This window comes from Meriones unguiculatus, chromosome 14 (assembly GCF_030254825.1).
Source record: "Meriones unguiculatus strain TT.TT164.6M chromosome 14, Bangor_MerUng_6.1, whole genome shotgun sequence".
NCBI lineage: Eukaryota > Metazoa > Chordata > Mammalia > Rodentia > Muridae > Meriones > Meriones unguiculatus.
In genome coordinates, this window is record NC_083361.1 from 88,335,113 (window position 1) to 88,353,427 (window position 18,315).

The 18,315-nt window shown below is 40.0% G+C and overlaps 1 protein-coding gene and 1 pseudogene across 1 annotated transcript; both read right to left on the reverse strand.

Annotated features, from left to right (window-relative positions):
- Positions 1–4,943: 4,943 nt before the first annotated feature.
- Positions 4,944–5,903, reverse strand: LOC110543257 (olfactory receptor 51G2-like). Its single transcript, XM_021629637.2, has one exon. The coding sequence runs from the start codon at positions 5,901–5,903 to the stop codon at positions 4,944–4,946; it is 960 nt and encodes a 319-aa protein (XP_021485312.2).
- Positions 5,904–15,803: 9,900 nt separating this feature from the next.
- LOC110543613 (olfactory receptor 51G2-like) lies at positions 15,804–16,750 on the reverse strand (annotated as a pseudogene).
- Between the last annotated feature and the right edge of the window lie 1,565 nt (positions 16,751–18,315).

Here is an 18,315-nt window from a genome sequence, read left to right on the forward strand (position 1 = left end):
TATTACTGTTGCTCTGTAGTGCAGCTTGAAGTCAGGGATGGTAACAACTTCAGGTAATCTGTTTTTGTACAGGATCGTTTTGGCAATTCAGGGTTTTTTGCTTTTCCGTATGAAGCTGAGATTTTTTTTTTCTTTCAAGGTCTGTAAAGAATTGTATTGGGGATATAGACAAACAGGTGTGGGCTTATAGCAAATATTATGAGAAGCCTTAACCCCCTCGTTGGAACATCCTGCGTCAGTTCTAGAACTAGCAGTGGTGGTGTCCGAGGTCTGAGTAGGTTCAGGAGACCATTGCCCCCAGGGGCGAGACGTGCTCCATGCCAATTGACTAACTCCATGTTTTCCTCCACTTTTGAAAGTCATTTAAGGTTCTTAAATTATTTTTTCCCTTTTTTTAAAATTTTTCATCAATTACACTTTATTCATTCTGCATCCCCCCATAAGCCCCTCCCTTCTCCCCTCCCAATCCCACCCTCCCTCCTCCCTCTGCTTGCATGCCACTCCCCAAGTCCACTAATAGGGGAGGTTCTCCTCTCCTTTCTGATCTTAGTCTGTCAGTTCACATCAAAAGTGGCTGCATTGTCCTCTACTATGGCCTGGTAAGGCTGCTGCCCCCCCAGAGGGAGGTGATCAAAGAGCAGGCCAATCAGATTATGTCAGAGGCAGTCCCTCTTCACATTACTATGTAACCCAATTGGACTCTGAACTGCCCTGGGCTACATCTGTGCAGGGGTTCTGGGTTATCTCCATGAATAGTCCTTGGTTGGAGTATGAGTCTCTGGGAAGTTCCCTGTGTTCAAATTTTCTTGTTCTGTTGCTCTCCTTGTGGAGACCCTGTCCTCTCCAGCTCTTACTATTTCCCAGTTCTTACCTAAAATTCCATTCACTCTGCCCAACAGTTGCCCATCAGGCTCAGCTTCATTTTATTCATTATTAGCCAGATAGAGCCAAGTAATTGTGGTAATGATACTTGCTTTTTTGCCCAATGCTGGAATGCTAGTAAATTTAGGTATGCCCTGGTTACTCGCATGCCTCACTGGGTGCCTGTGCCCGTTGATGCCCCTCACGCTATGACTCTCTTCAGACAGAAAAGGGATCTTGGAACTACAGCCACCATTGTTACTACCATCTCATTGGCGGCTGTTGGAGCTACCACCGGGGCATTAGCCATGAGTCATACTGGGCAGACTGCTCAGACCCTGAACAATCATTTAGCCAATGTAGCTCATGCCTTAGTTGTACATAAAGGAATTAATGCTCAACTAAAAGGAAGCTTGATGGTGTTCAATCAGAGGATTGACCTCTTGCAGGAGCAAATTGATACCCTATGGCAAATCGCTCAACTTGGCTGTCAATGAAAGTATGCTGGACTTTGAGTCACTAGCATATAACATGAGAACTTTTCCTGTGCTGCAAATCTGTCTAAACAATTGTCGAGCTATATTTTAGGTAATTGGACTGGAGAATTCGATACTACGATGGAGCAGCTGAGAGTGGCCATTATCACAGTAAATTCTACCAGAGTGGATGCAGGACTAGCCACAGGATTATCATCATGGATTGCTGCAGCCATGAATCATCTGAAGATTCGGGTCAGATGGAAGGGGAGGTTGACCTTCCCTATCAGTGGACTGGGGGAGGGGTATGGGAGGAGAAGAGGGAGGGAGGGTGAGGTTGGGAGGGGATGAGGGACTGAGCTACAGCTGGGTTACAAAGTGAATAAACTGTAATAGATAAATAAATAAATATAAAAAAGAGTTGTCTGCATATTTGTAAATATTTGCTTACCTGATGATCAGTGAGAAGGACCTAAAATAGGAAGGGACATTTCCATGGATGGGTTATGAGTAAAAGCCCATGTTAAAATTCACCTTGATCACAACTTTATTTGAAGTACCTTAAATTGACATGAACTGCTTATTAATTATCCATTAACTTTCATGATACTCAGTGAGTGATTGGAAATCCAATGTTTTATTCTTACCTCTATTCAAATCAACCATTCTTTTGTGTTTTATATTAGTTCAGTTATCATCAAAACAGGGGTTTATTAAAGCCATTTATATATATGTATATATAATGTAATATTATGTGATTATATATAACAGAATTATACATTATATAATAATTGTAACAATTAAAAATATATACAATTATATATTATATATAATATATAAATATAATAATATTATAATTATAAATTACCCCCAAACACGCACTGCTTTCTGTCAGCCCTTCTCCCTTTTGCTGCTCCAATTTTCTTGTAATCTTGAACTTGCTCTATTTTGTGTTTAGACTCCTTTGTTTTTTGACAATAGACACATACAGTCCTTTTAGTTTCATTCCACATGCTAACAAGCAAGAAGGTTATGATTGACAGCTTGATTTATTTTCTGAGTCTTTCCACTACATATTCAGTGTCACAAAACTAATATAGACTTGATCTAGTCATTTACCCACCTTCGTTATCTAGACAATAAAATGTGTTATTACCTTCCATTTTCATTAATCATAAAAAACCCCAATTTTCTTTTAAAGATTAATTTAATAGAAGTTGGAATTAGAACAGTGATTACTAAGGATGCAGAAAGTCTAACGGTGAAGAATGGTAGAGAAATATAACAATGTGATCAGTGCATGGCTGGACAGGGGATATAGTTCAGATGTCACATGTCACAGAAGGGTGATTTAGTACAATGATAAACTGTGCATTTGAAAATATCTGGAGGGAACATTTGGAATGCTTTCACCAGGAAAGCAGTAACCGTTTAAGATAAGGAATGTGTTATGTTCTTTAATCATTAGGCAACCGTACATGTATTTAAACATCAGTGTTACCCAAAATTATTATATCATTAAATCAAAACAATGAGAATATAATTGAGCAATGGGCTTATTTCAAGTAAATTGTTGCTGCAATGCCATAGTACATATAGAAAAAAGTTAATGTGATGAACAAAACGGTTCAGTTTAAATAAAGAATATATTTCTAAAATATGCAAAAATGCATTCTTAATTTTGTAAAGTCATTATCAACTCTCCAAATGTAGAACATAAATTTTGAGCATATCAACTGATATTTAATATCATGAACAAATTCAAAAAGGACAGAAGTCCTCATTCTTCTGATGTTTTGACTTGCAATAACAATGCACTCTCCCTGTCGTTTTGTTCTCCTCTGCTGTCTGCTGTGTGATGGTTTGCTGCTTAGATCCTACCCTGAGTGCCTTTCAAGTTCTTTTCATCATTGGTTATAACTGAGAAATGCAGATAATGCAGCACGGAATATATACTTGGTCTCCACAAGGAGAGCAACAGAACAAGAAAATTTGAACACAGGGAACTTCCCAGAGACTCATACTCCAACCAAGGACTATTCATGGAGATAACCTAGAAGCCCTGCACAGATGTAGACCATGGCAGTTCAGTGTCCAAGTGGGTTACATAGTAATGGGAAGAGGGACTGCCTCTGACATAATCTGATTGGCCTGCTCTTTGATCACCTCCCCATGAGGGGGGGGGAGCAGCCTTACCCGGCCATAGAAGAGGACAAAGCAGCCACTTTTGATGAGAACTGATTGTCTAAGATCAGAAAGAAGGAGAGGAAGACCTCCCCTATCAGTGGACTTGGGGAGGGGCATGCATGCAGAAAGGAGAGGGAAGGTGGGATCGGGAGGGGAGGAGAGAGGGGCTTATGGGGGGATACAAAATGAATAAAGTGTAATTAATTAAAAAAAGAATTAAAAATAAAAAAATAGGCACCTCCCAGTGTTTGGACTACTGTAATGGCTCTCATATGTTTGACTTTCAAGCTATCTTCAAGCAATTGATTGTTTCCAAGACTTCTTCAAGCATAAGATTCTTTAAGCATAAGATTACATACAGCTAAGGAGACTAGAGTGAAATTGTTTCTATTCTTATGCCCTTAAAAAGACTCTTCTGCTAACTATGACAAAACAAACCATTTAACTGAATGGCTAAAGCACCTTTGAAATTTCAATTGGCAAGAACATGCGTAACCCTGGAGAACGCTGCTAACTGATCCATTCCAGACACCAAAGACAAATTACTATGCGATCTCACATGACTGTGTAATCTCTAACTGTTGAAGAAGAGCGTGGAGTTGTTTCCATTGGCTGAGAGCTGGAAGAAATGGGAAGATGTTAGTGTTGGCCAAAGCGTACTAACATTGTTTTAGAGACCCAATGTATAAATGGTAAATGTAGTTAGCGGTGCTCTACTTTGTAACTGAAACTTGTTAAAAGTGCAAATCTAAACTGTTATGACCACAGAAAACTAACTATGCAAGGTAGTGGACGTGTCAATTAAGTTCACTGTGGTAATCATTTTACAATGCATGCATACTTCCTAAGAGCACATAGACGATCCGCATGTTTATACTTTTTAGTAGTAAATTAACCCCCAATGAAACTGAAGATAATAAAAGATGAAGTAAAAACGGGAAATTCTATTAAACAGGAGGAAAATAGCCGAGACATGTTCATAGCATGACTTGTGCTCAACTAGCACTGAAGTTTGAATTGTCGTACACTGGTGAGAAGTCTCCCTCAGACACATTATCTATTTATGAATCCAGTCTTTCATGAAGCAAATAAATATTAACTAAATGCCTAATACAGTAAAGATAATGAGCTTATAATAAGGGATGCACATTGCAAAGAGACAAATAATTGTGCCATAAATATTACATCTGTTTATATAAATACTTCTATATCAAAAAAAATTACAAATCTTAACAGTGTTCTATGACATTTATTTCTCCTGATCTCTAGTAGAAGTAATACCTGCATACACCTGTAAAGGCACTAACTGTATGCAGTCATATATTCAGTTATAGTAATGTCTACCTTATGAGTCTTCAGTAGTATGCAGACTAGAAACTGTAACTCACTCCATATTCTTATCCTCCAATGGGAGGGGATTTAGTGACCCCTGATATGCCCAATGCTTCCTCCACCAGACCGGAAGATGCGCAGAATCCTCAGTCGGATCTGGTTGGTCTTCATGGTGTAAACGACTGGGTTGAGCACTGGGGGAATGAGGAAGTGAAGATAAGAGAGAAGCACACGGCTGCGTGGAGAAGCCCTCTTGCCAAAGCGGTGGATCATGGAGAGGCCGATCATAGGTGTGTAGAAAAGCAGCACAGAACAGATGTGGGAGACACAAGTGTTGAGCGCTTTGAGGCGCTCGGTCTTGGAGGCAATTGACAACACTGTGCGGAGGATCAGCCCGTAGGAGAGAACAATGAGTACCGAGTCCACACCCAGGGTGGAGAGGACCACAAAGAGGCCGTAGGCGCTGTTGATGTGGGTGTCAGTACAGGCCAGCTTCATAACATCCGGGTGCAGGCAGTAAGAGTGGGAAAGCTGGTCCTTCCGGCAGTAAGGCAGCCTCTTCAGCATGATGGGGGCAGGGATGTGGAGACCAATGCTGCGGACCACAATGGCCAGGCCCAAGCTGGCGATCCGAGCGTTGGTGAGGATGGCGCCATAGTGAAGGGGACTGCTGATGGCCACAAAACGGTCAAAGGCCATGGTCAGCAGCACAGACGACTCCATGATGGAGAACGTGTGGATGAAGAAGAGCTGGGCAAGGCACTCGTCTAAGGCCACCTCCCTAACACCCAACATGTAGATGGCGAGCATGGTGGGCAGTGTGGAGGCAGACAGGCCCAGGTCAGTCACCGCCAGCATGGACAGGAAGAAGTACATAGGCTGGTGCAGGGAGGGCTCTGACCTCACCACCCACAGGATCAAGCAGTTGCCTGCCAGAGAGGCGGCGTACATGACGCACAGAGGAATGGAGAGCCAGACATACACGGCCTCGAGGCCAGGGAGGCCAGTCAGAAAGAAAGAGGCGCTCGAATGGTTAGAGTGGGACATGACAACTGTAAGGGCTCCAAGGTCACGTGTAATCGCAGGAACTTAGCCCGGAGAGTTCGAGTTGGAACTTCTGAGAACTGGTCTCACAGAATCTTCAAATGTTTCTCTCACATGCAGACCTTCTGGATCATCTCAGCATTTCTCCTCATTCATAATTAGTGACCCCCTTTAAAAAGACGAATTTGCTTAATTGTTAGGAGAAAGTTTTTGTACATAACAAGTCTCCACAGAGAACCATCTGAAGATATTTAATTCTTGAATTGATTGGAATTTGGTATATGTCTCCAGAAGTGTGCCAAAAGCTGGTTCCAAGTCTGTCCTACACAGATTGGGAACTGGATTCGAGCTTCCTCCCAGCACAGCCATTGTATCAGATCTGCTCTGAAGTTCGGGTTTCCCCTTTCTGTTAATCTCATCACATTCCTCCCATTTTCCAAAGAAACAACAAAAATGAATTCTGTTACCTTTTTCTTCCACGTATGAAAATATACCGCTATAATTCACTGCATATGTCTTTCACTTAAAGCACTTTATGAAACTATTTTATACGACCTTTAAAAATATTTTCATTTTGTTTTATCTTATTTGCACAAATATTTTGAGTGTATGGATGTACAGCGTGTATGTCCGTGGTGCCTGCAAGGGTCAGAAGAGGGCATCGAGTGCTCTGTAGTATGTTTGTAAGCCACCATGTATGTGCTGCGGCTAAAACCCCGGTCTTCTGCAGGAACAGCAAGTGCTCTAAACAACTGAGCCCCATCTGGGGGTGAGGGGAGTAGGAGATCGGGATGGATAACTTCGGGGGGAGGGAAGGTGATGGAAGAATTATGGACACTTTGTGTATGTGTGTATAAACCAGTGCAGTGAAAACTTCCTGGAATCTATGAGGGTGACCCTAGTAAGGACGCCTAGGAATGGAAGATACCTACGGCCTCTGAATTGGCCACCTTTTGCCTTCAGTGGTGGACCTGGGTTACATTCAGTGGAGTTGGACAAGGAGGTCGTGTGAAGATCCTTAAATATTACAGGCTGATGCTAGCACAGATCACTCTCTGAAAATGGACAGTGGACTCATATTGTTGAGGATAATTTCCACACAGCTTCTTGAACTCAGAAAGTTTGAGCTGGTACCTATTGAGCCTTTATCTATAGTCTCTTTGACCTGAGAAAGTACTCTGCATGCTCCGAACATGAAACCTGGACACCGGTGCAGCCACACAACCCTCCACCTACAATCTGTCCTGCCTTCAAGATGTGCTGTGGAAATGGTGGGGAAGAGCTTCTAGGAGTATACAGCCAATGTGTGGTCCCAGGTGAGGGCCAGCCACAAGAGGAAGTCCATGTCCTACACGGCTTGGATGGCCTAGCTCATGGGCCTAGGGTAGAACCCAACACACTGGCAAAAGAACAAATTCAATGAAATTATTCCTAATGATATTCTGTTATACTCACAGACTGGTGCCTTCTCTACTCTTCATCAGAAAGGCTTTCTCTGGCAGTAGATGGCATCAGGTGCAGAGAACAAAAGACAGGTATTATGTGAGCAGAGTTTAAGTTAGAGTTCTCTATTGAGAACCTCAGAGATCAGGGACCTCACAGAAGAGGAGAAGGGAAGGCTGTAAGGGTCAGAGCGGATGGAGACACGAGAGGACACGGCAGGGCTTACATAAGCTCAGAGACTGAAGCAGCAAGTGTGGCCTTACATGGGTTTACGCCAGGCCCTTTGTATTCGTGTTATGGCTGTTAGCTTGAGGGTTTTGTGGGACTCCTAAGAGTGGTAACAGGTGTATCACTGACTCCAGTCTGCCCTTCGGACTCTTTTCCTCCTATTGAGTCGCCTTGCCCAGCCTGCGTGTGAGGGCTTTTGCCTTGTCTTATTGTACCTTGTTTTGCACTGTTTGGTTCTTGGAGGGCTGCATTTTTCTGAAGAGGAAACAGGGGGGAGTGTATTTAAGGGAGAAGGGGAGGGAGATGATTAGAGGGAAGGGAACCTGTGGCCAGGATGTACTGTATGAGAGAATAATTCATTTTCAATTTTAAAAAGAATTCAAGTCTATAATTTTGTCTCTTTGTCTGTAAAAGGAGAATTCCAGACTGGAAACAATTCTGTATGAACTGGTTTGAATTATGAATATTGTGTTTAGTAGCTGAAGACAATCACCAAATTGTAATAAACATCCTGAAAATAGTCACCGAACTATTCTCTTTAAGGATCTCATTTTTTTGCTAAATTATGTGAATATTTGCTTGGTTTAGTGCAATATAAACTGAAATTCTCATACAGTCTTGTTTGTTTGTGTTTTGTTGTTCTTTTTCTTTCATTGCTTGAATGGTTTTGCTCTTGTAACTTATCTTCTTGCCCCTCAGTTAGATTATTATAATTTTATAAGTGAAACTATGTTAGGTACTGTTTTAAGATGCAGAGATTAGAGCTATAACATGTTCAAATAATAAAGGGAAAGGAAGGATCATGATCAATACGATTTCCAATATGTGGAGAAAATAAAACAAAGGAGAAAGAGAAGCGTCGTCATACTAGAGCAGTGGTTCTCAACATTCTCAGTGCTGTGATTCTTTAATATAATCCTCAGGTTGGCCCCAACCACAAAGTTATTTTGCTGCTACTTCTTAACTATAATCTTTTACGGTTATGAATTGTAATGTAAATCGCTGATATGCAGATATCTGATTTGCAACCCCTGTGAAAGGGGAATTTGTTCCCCACAGGGTAGGAACCACTGTGCAAGACTGGGAATTTGAGGACTAAGAGGAAACATTCCATAGCGAGAGGATTCAGACCACCAAGATCAAACGACTTCCTTAAGAACACTCAGTGTCGCCCAGCAGAAGAGGCCAGCTTCCTGCTGCAGCAATGTGTGCTTGTTTGCTCCAGACATGGTGATAAGGGATGCGTTAGTACCAATGAAACTTGCACAGCATGCATCAGCTTAGGTCTCTTTCAATCCTAAAGTCAGTGTTTCCTGGGTTGAGGCCTTACCCTTGGTGCTTCAACGTTGCCTTGAGTAGAGTGTTGCATTCCAGAGTCTGAAGTGCTGCCACGATTCTTCACCAGGTAAAGAACTGCAGTGTAGAAAGCTGGCTGCAGTGGTAAAGACCCACTGAAATAGAAGTGAGAAAGAGTCAGGGCACAACAAAGTTCAAAGGTGATTCCAGCAAGCACATTTGCCTATAAATTCAGATATCTTTAGTATTAATAAATAAACACCAAAATTATGATTATAATGCCAACAGGTTCCCAAACATTTAATGGGAAAAGAAGAAAGTTTCCACTAAGGTAATTTATATGGTGGATAATCTCCCAGGCTATTGGAAGTTGATGAAAATTGAAATTAGCACAAATATTTGAGGACCTTCACTGGGATGATCTGAGCATCCAAATGTTTCTGTGTTAGAATAATTCATATGCCCAGACTGAAGTGTTTCTCTAAATCAGAGACAATATTTTTAATGAGTTGAAAAGGTCTCATTTGACCTATAAATCACAATTACAAAAGTAAAACACAATAAATGTCCTTGTAATACTTTCAGGATTTGTTTCTATTCTCTTTTGCAAAGAAATGACATGTGAAGTAGAAAGGGCGCAGACTATTTTTGTGTTTCTGTATATATTAAACTCAGATACTGCCTTGAAGAGAAATTGTGATTGTATATACTCATCCTTCAGTGTTTTAATTATTTACACATACTTCGTTGAGTGTGAGGATTTAATAATAAGCAGAGGAATATTGTTGAAAATTCAGACCATCTGTTTCTGGGTGTAGCTTTAACACAAACGTAACAGGAGAAATAGAAGTTGGATAAAAATAGCTAAACATAAAATTTTCTCTAAAAATGTCAAGAAGGTACTATGGGATCACTTGTTTGGACAGATTCTGCTTTTGGCTTGCTGGTAGAGTTTCAGTTAGTTGAGGTAGGATGGGAATAACAAAGTGAGAAAGCCATATAGGAATTTTCAGCACCAGTGTCTTTACAATTAGAATAAATCTTCTTACATCCATACTAGAATAGGAAAATCATCATAAAATAAAATGTCGATATACACATGTTTATATATTTGTACCAAATAGATTTAATCTTTACACAAAAAAATTGGTGAATTGTATTACTTCACCTAGAATACACACACACACATACAAACACACACACACAAAGAGAGTGAAAACTGCATAGCATCCTACAGTGTTCAGAAAGTAGTTAATTATTATTAACATTTGCTTAATTTCTCCTATTTCTCACCTTAAAATATACGAGGTGCCTTTCAAAGATAATCATCCACAGATATAAAAAGAGCTGTGGTCAGCAGCGCTCAGCGTGGACTCACTCAGGTCACACCTCTTTTACCTTCTATCTCAAAAGAAGAAAAAGAAGTTAAAGTATTTCCCAAATTAGCAACTCAGCATGATGATTCTGTTCTTAAAAGTGTCTGCAGTTTTAGTTCAGATGTGTTGAAGTACAGAGAGTAAGAGTTCTGGATATCAGCACACATGCACATTATGGTTCACTGCAGGAATCATTGATAGTGAGTTATAAGTCTATTTAACAATTTTGAATTTAAATGTTTTTTTTTTTTGCTACAAAAAGACATTTTAAAAGTCATTAAGAAACCCACCCATCAGATTCATGATGTCTGAAGCAAAAAATATTCTAAATAGTCAATGACTTTGCTTCATGATCTTAGTTCAAATGTTTTAACATTGTTGTTAATCTCAGCAGATGGATTTAGCCCTTTGTTTTTTTCAAAATTCACATTATTTACTTACCCAAAGGGAAACAAGGATGGAGAACATGTCTCTTGGTCCTCATGAGTCGAATGGCAGGAAGTGTTCAGGGAAGAATAATTTTACAGCAAATTAGCCAATACCCAAGTTGTCCCCTGATGTATACAACAGGGACCATGGGTTTGGTGGCAGCCAGTGGCTTTAATTGCGCCATTTAAAACAAGTTTCACAGGTGCTAAGGAGACCCTGTTGTGATTGTTAGTGGGTCTTCAACAATCTGAGTCTTTACCGCAGCTGGAGACCCCTTCAGTAATAACTATGATTCTATGATTTACTAATGATATTCAAATACATAAATATATATGAAAACAATTTTCTAAATTCTTTAAATGGCTCATTAAACAGCTACTCAATTAACATCAAGTCTAAGCAATAAAATATTCTATCATGTACTATAAATAATAAAAGTTCCATAAAATGAAGGATATTTAAAATTTAAAATATAGCTCTAAAGTTAGACAGAAAGTAGAAAATGAGCCAGTGTACTAATCACAAAAGGAAGATAACTCATGCTGTTCTCCTCTTCTAAAGCTTTGTGAAGCAATATGTTCACAATATAAGAAAAATCAGAAACTGCAGTCTTAGACATGGGCTTACTTATTTGGCAAGTCGATGATATACATCAAAACGGAAATTTATAATACTCACTGGTGCAACAGTATGAAAACTTTTCATGGGGTAATTAACAAGTGGCTCTCTTGACTTGGAGACCTGCACCACACAAATCCATGCATGGATCTGCAAACATACTCAACACCCCTAAGAGGGATATCCTAAGCTCTAGGAATGAATGCACTGCATTTTTTATATATAATAATGTTGTTATACTGTCTTCGAAATAGATAGATAGATAGATAGATAGATAGATAGACAGACAGATAGTTAGATAGATAGACAGACAGACAGATAGATAGTTAGATAGATAGACAGACAGACAGACAGATAGTTAGGTAGATAGACAGACAGACAGTTAGATAGATAGACAGACAGACAGACAGACAGACAGATAGATAGATAGATTTGTGCCGCTTTCAACTGTTGAGTTCATAAACTCAATTGCGGCTGTGATTGCCTGTACAAGATTTGGACAAGTCCAAGCTAGTTAAGAATTCAATTAATGCAGGGGACAAAGAATGCTTCAGTAGTTAAGAGCACTTGCTCCTGTCCACTACCTGCCTTCAGTTCCCAGCACCCACATAGCAGCTCACAAACCTCCAGAACACCTCTATCTGGAAATCTGCTGCCTTTTACGCATATTCATGGTAAATATAGCACATGCAGCTAAAATATACACACAATATATCATTAAATAAATATATAATTCTTGAAAATCCCAGCAGCCAGTGGTCAGGGGCTCCTGATGCCCTAGCCCTTGCTAAGGAGCAATTAGCGGTTGATGGCACTGTGGAGGGAGGGTGACTTTTCCTTCTTGGAGTAATCGCTGATAGGTTGTTCATTTCCTAACTGGTAAGCACAGATCCCTGTGCTTATTGACAACATCAGCTGCTGGGTTGATGGATTAAGAACGTGTAGATGCTCCCACGGTCTCTGGGAGTTTCTTTGTGCATCAACCCTGTTGTGTCTGGAAGACACTATTTTCTTGGCATCATACAACTCCTTTATCTCTTACAGTTTTTCTACCCTCTGCTTCCACATAGATTTCTGAGCCGAGGGGAGGAGGTTGGTACTTACATCCAATTTAGGTCTGGATGTGCCAGAGTTTTTCATGCTTTGTATGCTGTCTGGTTACAGATCTCTGTATTAATTATCATCTACTTCAAGAAGAAGCTTCCCTGAGAGAGTTTTGTGTTATGTATATAAAACAAGCTCAAAAAAGATTTTCAAAAACCCCAGCAAGAAAAAGGGAAAGTGTAAAAAAAATGTCCCAACCCTACCAAAAAAGGCTATTTTGTAAAAAGTACCTCCTGAGAAATGTACAATCAGTTTCCCCAATGGAATGACACTGTATTTATCAACTATACTCCAAGCGAAAGCTCTATGTCCAGGAATAGCTGGCCGAAGCAAAACCAACTCCATTTAGTGAGCTTATTCGCTTGTTTGGGTTTCTGTAATTTGTCTCCCTCCACCCCAAGGTGTGTGTGTGTGTGTGTGTGTGTGTGTGTGTGTGTGTGTGTGTGTCTTCATATGCATGTGTATTGGATGTGAGAGAGAGGTAGAGAGGGAAAGAGAGACAGAGAGAGAATATGAAGTTGGGGAGTTATGGAGGTTGGGAGAAACTGGAAGGAGTTGGAGAGTGGAAAATATGATCAAAGAATATTGAATTCAAATTTTAATAAGAAAAATGTTAAAATTAAACTATTTTTTAAGAGCACAAAGTTGAAGGGATTATAACAGAGGATATTGGGTGTGGACATGGTCAACAAATACTGTATATATGTATAAACGTTTAAATAATAAGTTGAGGAACAGTGACTGTCTCTGACATGAACTCAGTGGCTGGTTCTTTGATCACCTCCCCCTGAGGGGGGAGCAGCCTTACCAGTCCATAGAGGAAGACAATGCAGCTAGTCCTGATGAGACCTGATAGACTAGGGTCAGATGGAAGGGGAGGAGGGCCTACCCTATCATTGGACTGAGGGAGAGGCATAGGAGAAGAAGAGGGAGGGAGGGTGGGATTGGAAGGGGTTGGGGGAAGGAGCTACAGCTGGGATACAAAGTGAATAAATTGTAATTAATAATAAAAAAGAAAATAATAACTTGAAATGTGATATTTTAGAAGCAGAAATGTACCAGAACAAAAGAACAGATTTTGTCCCCAGAGAGTCAGAAATGGGGCAGAAGAGGGAGTTCTCAAAAATTGCTTAGGTGTCCATTTGTGGTCTTTACCAAGTTCTAACCTGAAAATTCATAACAAAGAGGCATTAATGCTTGGCAGAGAATGTCAAGGAGAGAAACAAATTCAATGGAGACTCTAAACCTCCTGCAACAATGAGACACATTAAAATTTTATCCTTTATTAAATTAAAGAACATTTACCTTTTAAATGTCTTAGACTACCTGGATGCTAGTGCTGTGTATAGCAAGACTTAAAGTTAAAATTTTAAAACTTGTAATGAAAGCATACATTACCTCATCAACAGAAACAAATCTAAGCAATTTTGCAACATTAAATTTGGGAACCACAAGCTGATGTAGGAAAAGGATTGTAAAGTAGACATGTATGAGGTTTGAGAACGCAAAGGAGGCTTTCTCCGACAATACAGAAGTATGACAGGATGGTAATCAGAATTACCCTCAGTCCATTGATACTGAATCTATAGATATGGAAGGAGGGAAGGAAGAAAAGAAAGATGGAAGGGAAAGAGAGACAGGCTGTCAAAGGAGGAAGAATAGTGGGTGTTGCAAACAGACTTTGAAGAATAGCTTTTGCAGAAGCTGCTGCCAGCAACAGCAAGATGTTCCTGGAGCACTTTAATATGGTACCAAGTCTTGGATGCACAAACTGAGGCAGAATCTATGGAGAGATATGTTATCAGCAGGGAAACTACATTTTCTATACGTGTTTCATCTTTATGTTCTTCACACAAAGCTTTTTGCTTAAGCAAATGGCTCAAAATCACATTGATCAAATGTTCTTACTCCGATATGTGTTCTTGGTGTAGAATTCTCCTGCCTGATCCACTAACCTAAGGCATACCGAACAATTATACTCCTACACAATATCTTTTTTCAGTCATTTAAGGTTTCATTCCTAGAAAGAATTCTGCTTTGTTTTCTTCATATTTTAATCAAGAGGTGCACTTAAATACATTTATTTGTAGTGTATAGCTAAGATAGGATTTGTGTTTTGGAGTTTTAATTTTCTGTTATAACATTTCTAATGAATTTGCAGCGTGACCTGAGGTGTACGAACTTAAGTTATTCCCTGCTTGAACTGTTGGTAGGCATCTTCTCGCTTGTTAAATCACGCTGGCAGAGAGACCATCGCATCACCCAATTTCTGTGGCTCCGACATTATGTAAAAACAAATTCTCATAAAAATCACCTTCTAAGTTATCTGCCAGCTTACAGCTTAACATTGCTCTCAAAGGGCTGAGGGAAATATGAACTGTACCTTGAATCAGCAAACCAATAGCTATAGTGATTATTGAAAACGTGATCTTTCCGCGTATGTACTGCAGAGCAAGAGGCTTAGCTCAGCTGAGAAAGGTAGCGAGTATTGAAATTTCTCTTCGTTTACGAAGTGATGGCCTTTAAGGAAAGGTAAAGTTGCATATTGAAGGTTTCAGACACTGTAGTTCAAGATTTAAGAGTTTTATTTTTAAATATCCCCATTACACTTTGGGGTATTTATTCAATTACATTTTCAAAGGTAATCTTCATAGTTATTACATAAATCAAAAGTAAGAAATATTGTGACTGAACATGTTTGACATTAATTCTTTTTTTAAGGCAGTAGTTGTTTATTTTTACATGGCTGTCACAGGATGTTATCACATGGTGGAATCATATTATGATGTGATCTTGAGGAGTTTTTAATGTAGATTTTGAAGTCTTACACATTTAAATTTGTTTATTTATTTATTTATTATTACAATTTTTCCACTTTGTATCCCGAGTCTTTCACATTTATCAGATGCTTTCTCATTATTTTTTTTTCCAGTTTTGCAATTCTAGATCCAAACTGTATGGCCAGTTTTGGCAGACAGGTAGAGGCTGGGAGACCAACTTCCATAGCTGCAAGGTGACATTAATTCAGAAAGTGCAGCTAAATGAGGGCCCTCCTGAGCTTGTTTTAGGGATTCTTGGTGTTTATCAGAAACAGACTTTAGATGTTGCAAACTCCCACTCTTACAATCTGTGCACTTTCACATATCAGTGAATTAACACTCTTGACATGCAACAAATACTCCTGGAATAAGGCTTTCAAAAACAAAGCTTACTTGTGAGTAGTAAGAATTATGATTTTTCCCTTGCATCAGTTACGGCTTTGATGGCTGGAGGAGTCCATGCCCTGCTCTTGTTTCTGTGTCTGGATAATAAGTTTACTGTTGACCTAGTGAAAACTACTGACTCTACTATACTGTTGGGATGCCCTCAGTCAGTCTTTACCTGGGGTTGAGAACTGTCCAATGATATTTCAGTGTTTCCTGGGATGGAGCATCTTTAGAATGCGAACCCGAATCTCTTTGGTTTTGACACTGTAGACAATCGGGTTGAGCACTGGGGGCATGAGAAAATGAAGATAAGAGAGAAGCATGTATATCTGAGCTGGTAGTTTCTTTTTCCCAAAGCGGTGAATCACAGATAGACTAACCAGTGGGGTATAAAATAGAAGGACTGCACAGATGTGAGAAATGCAGGTGTTGAAGGCTTTCAAGCGCTCAGCATTAGAGGCGATGCTCAGGACTGTCTTCAGAATCAGCACATAGGAGAGGAGAATCAGCACAGCATCCAAGCCCAATGTAGAGAGCATGACAAAGAGCCCAAAGCCACTGTTGACAACTGTAGTGGAACACGACAGCCGTAGAACATCAGGATGAACACAGTAAGAGTGAGACAGAGCACTGACGGGCTGGAATGTCAGCCTTCCCAGGAGCACAGGCAAAGGCAGATGAAGTGAAGCACTGCGGATTTCCACGCCTAGTCCAATGGTCCCAATTCGTCTTGTCGTGAGAATGGTAGCATAGTGCAAAGGCTCTCTGATGGCCACACAGCAGTCAAAAGCCATGGCCAAGAGAACAGCTGGCTCAATGACCGAAAATGTGTGGATGAAGAAGAGTTGCATAAAACAGGCTGCAGCTCCTATCATTCTCTGGCCCAGAAGAAAAACAGCTACCATTGAAGGCAGTGTAGAAGCCGAGAGGCCCAGATCAGCCATTGGCAGCATGGAAAGAAACAGGTGCACAGGCGTGTGGAGGCTGGGCACAGACTTGACAATGTGCATGATGGTTATGTTGCCCAGCACAGAGAGAATGTAAACTAAGCAGACGGGATCGCTGTCCAACAATGAGAAGCCTCCAGCCCAGGGAGATCCATCAAGATGAAAAAGAAGTTGCTTGCATTACTATGTTTAGAAATAGCCATAACTCTGGAAAAAGATTGCCCTGGAAAGCTGTAATAGAAGAAAAAAAAAAACCCTTCTTGAATATTATCTTACATGGTTTTCCGCTCTGGCTTCAGAGTAGTGATGTTCTCTGTTTCCTCACGCTGCTGAATCCCATTGTCAGTGGTTTCTACTCTAAAAACGATGCAGAATCACTTCTTTAAAAGTGCTTTACCAGGCCACAGTAGAGGACAATGCTGCCACTTTTGATGTGAACTGATAGACTAAGATCAGAAAGGAGAGGAGAACCTCCCCTATCAGTGGACTTGGGGAGGGGCATGCATGCAGAAAGGGGAGGAAGGGTGGGATCGGCAGGGGATGAGGGAGGGGCTTATGGGGGGATACAAAATGAATAAAGTGTAACTAATAAAAAAAGTGCTTTATTTTAAACAGGACACTTGAATGATTAACATGAAGAAACCTCGTTCTTCACCTTGCAGGTTAGTCAACATTTGACATTTTAAAAAGTTTATTTATGTATTTATTACAATGTATTCCCTCTGTATCCCTGCTGCAGCCCCCCTCTGGTCTCTTCCCAGTCACATTTATAAGACAGGGCCCAAATACTTGAGATACATTGATCAGGCCTGTTTCTAATGGAAGCAAGGTAGAGAAAATCTGCTGAATGAGTGTGTGGGAACTAGAGTATAAATTATAAGTAATATACTGAACTATAATATCAAATACAATTTTTTTTCCAGAGCTGAGGACCAAACCCAGGGCCTTGCGCTTGCTAGGCAAGTGCTCTACCACTGAGCTAAATCCCCAACCCCTCAAATACAAATTTTGTGGTGAACTTGTCACAATGCATCAGAAATAAAAACAACCTTCAAAATATATATTAGAAAAGATTTGAGTTTATGTGCTCATTAACTTGATCAAATACGTTCTCAGTCCTTTTGGATGTATCCACTGACGTTTGGGATAGTTGGTGTTAACAGATGAGCCACAGATGTAAAAACCAGACAATATTTATATTTGGGAAAATATATTCTTGGTGGAATCACGAATCAAGGCTCCTGCTCTATAGAAAATGTTGGCGATAACAGCAGGTAATATGTAGCATCTACTTTTGAAGACCTAATGGCTTACAGGTCAGTACAGAAGACACGTACAAACTAGATCAAGTGGTCACTGGCTTTAGAGAAATTAAATGTATCAAGTAATAATCCTCACCAATTTCTCCAGCTCACCTGTTTCAAAATTAGGCCAAGTACTTCAAGAACACTTAGCAAAGAGAAGAATGCATTGAAACCTGAGAACATGGAGTTCAAGGGAAACATTAGTAAAATATCAAAATTGTACATTAAAAAGAATTTTCTTTTCTGAACATCTTAAGTGATTTTCCTTAAATGTAGAGGGTTCTAAATGTTCTTGAGAAGTACGTTATGCAGCATCTTTGATTATTAGGGCAACTATTATGATATTCTATTTCATGTCTATCGGTAGTCCCAACAGTGTGCCAATCACACACACACACACACACACACACACACAAATCAACCAGCATGTTAACTGTTGACATCAGGGAATACTAGAGTAGCAT

What these genes read in the sequence shown, in the direction of transcription:
- LOC110543257 (XM_021629637.2), bottom strand. Translation starts at nt 5,903, where the DNA reads ATGTCCCACTCTAACCATTCGAGCGCCTCTTTCTTTCTGACTGGCCTC.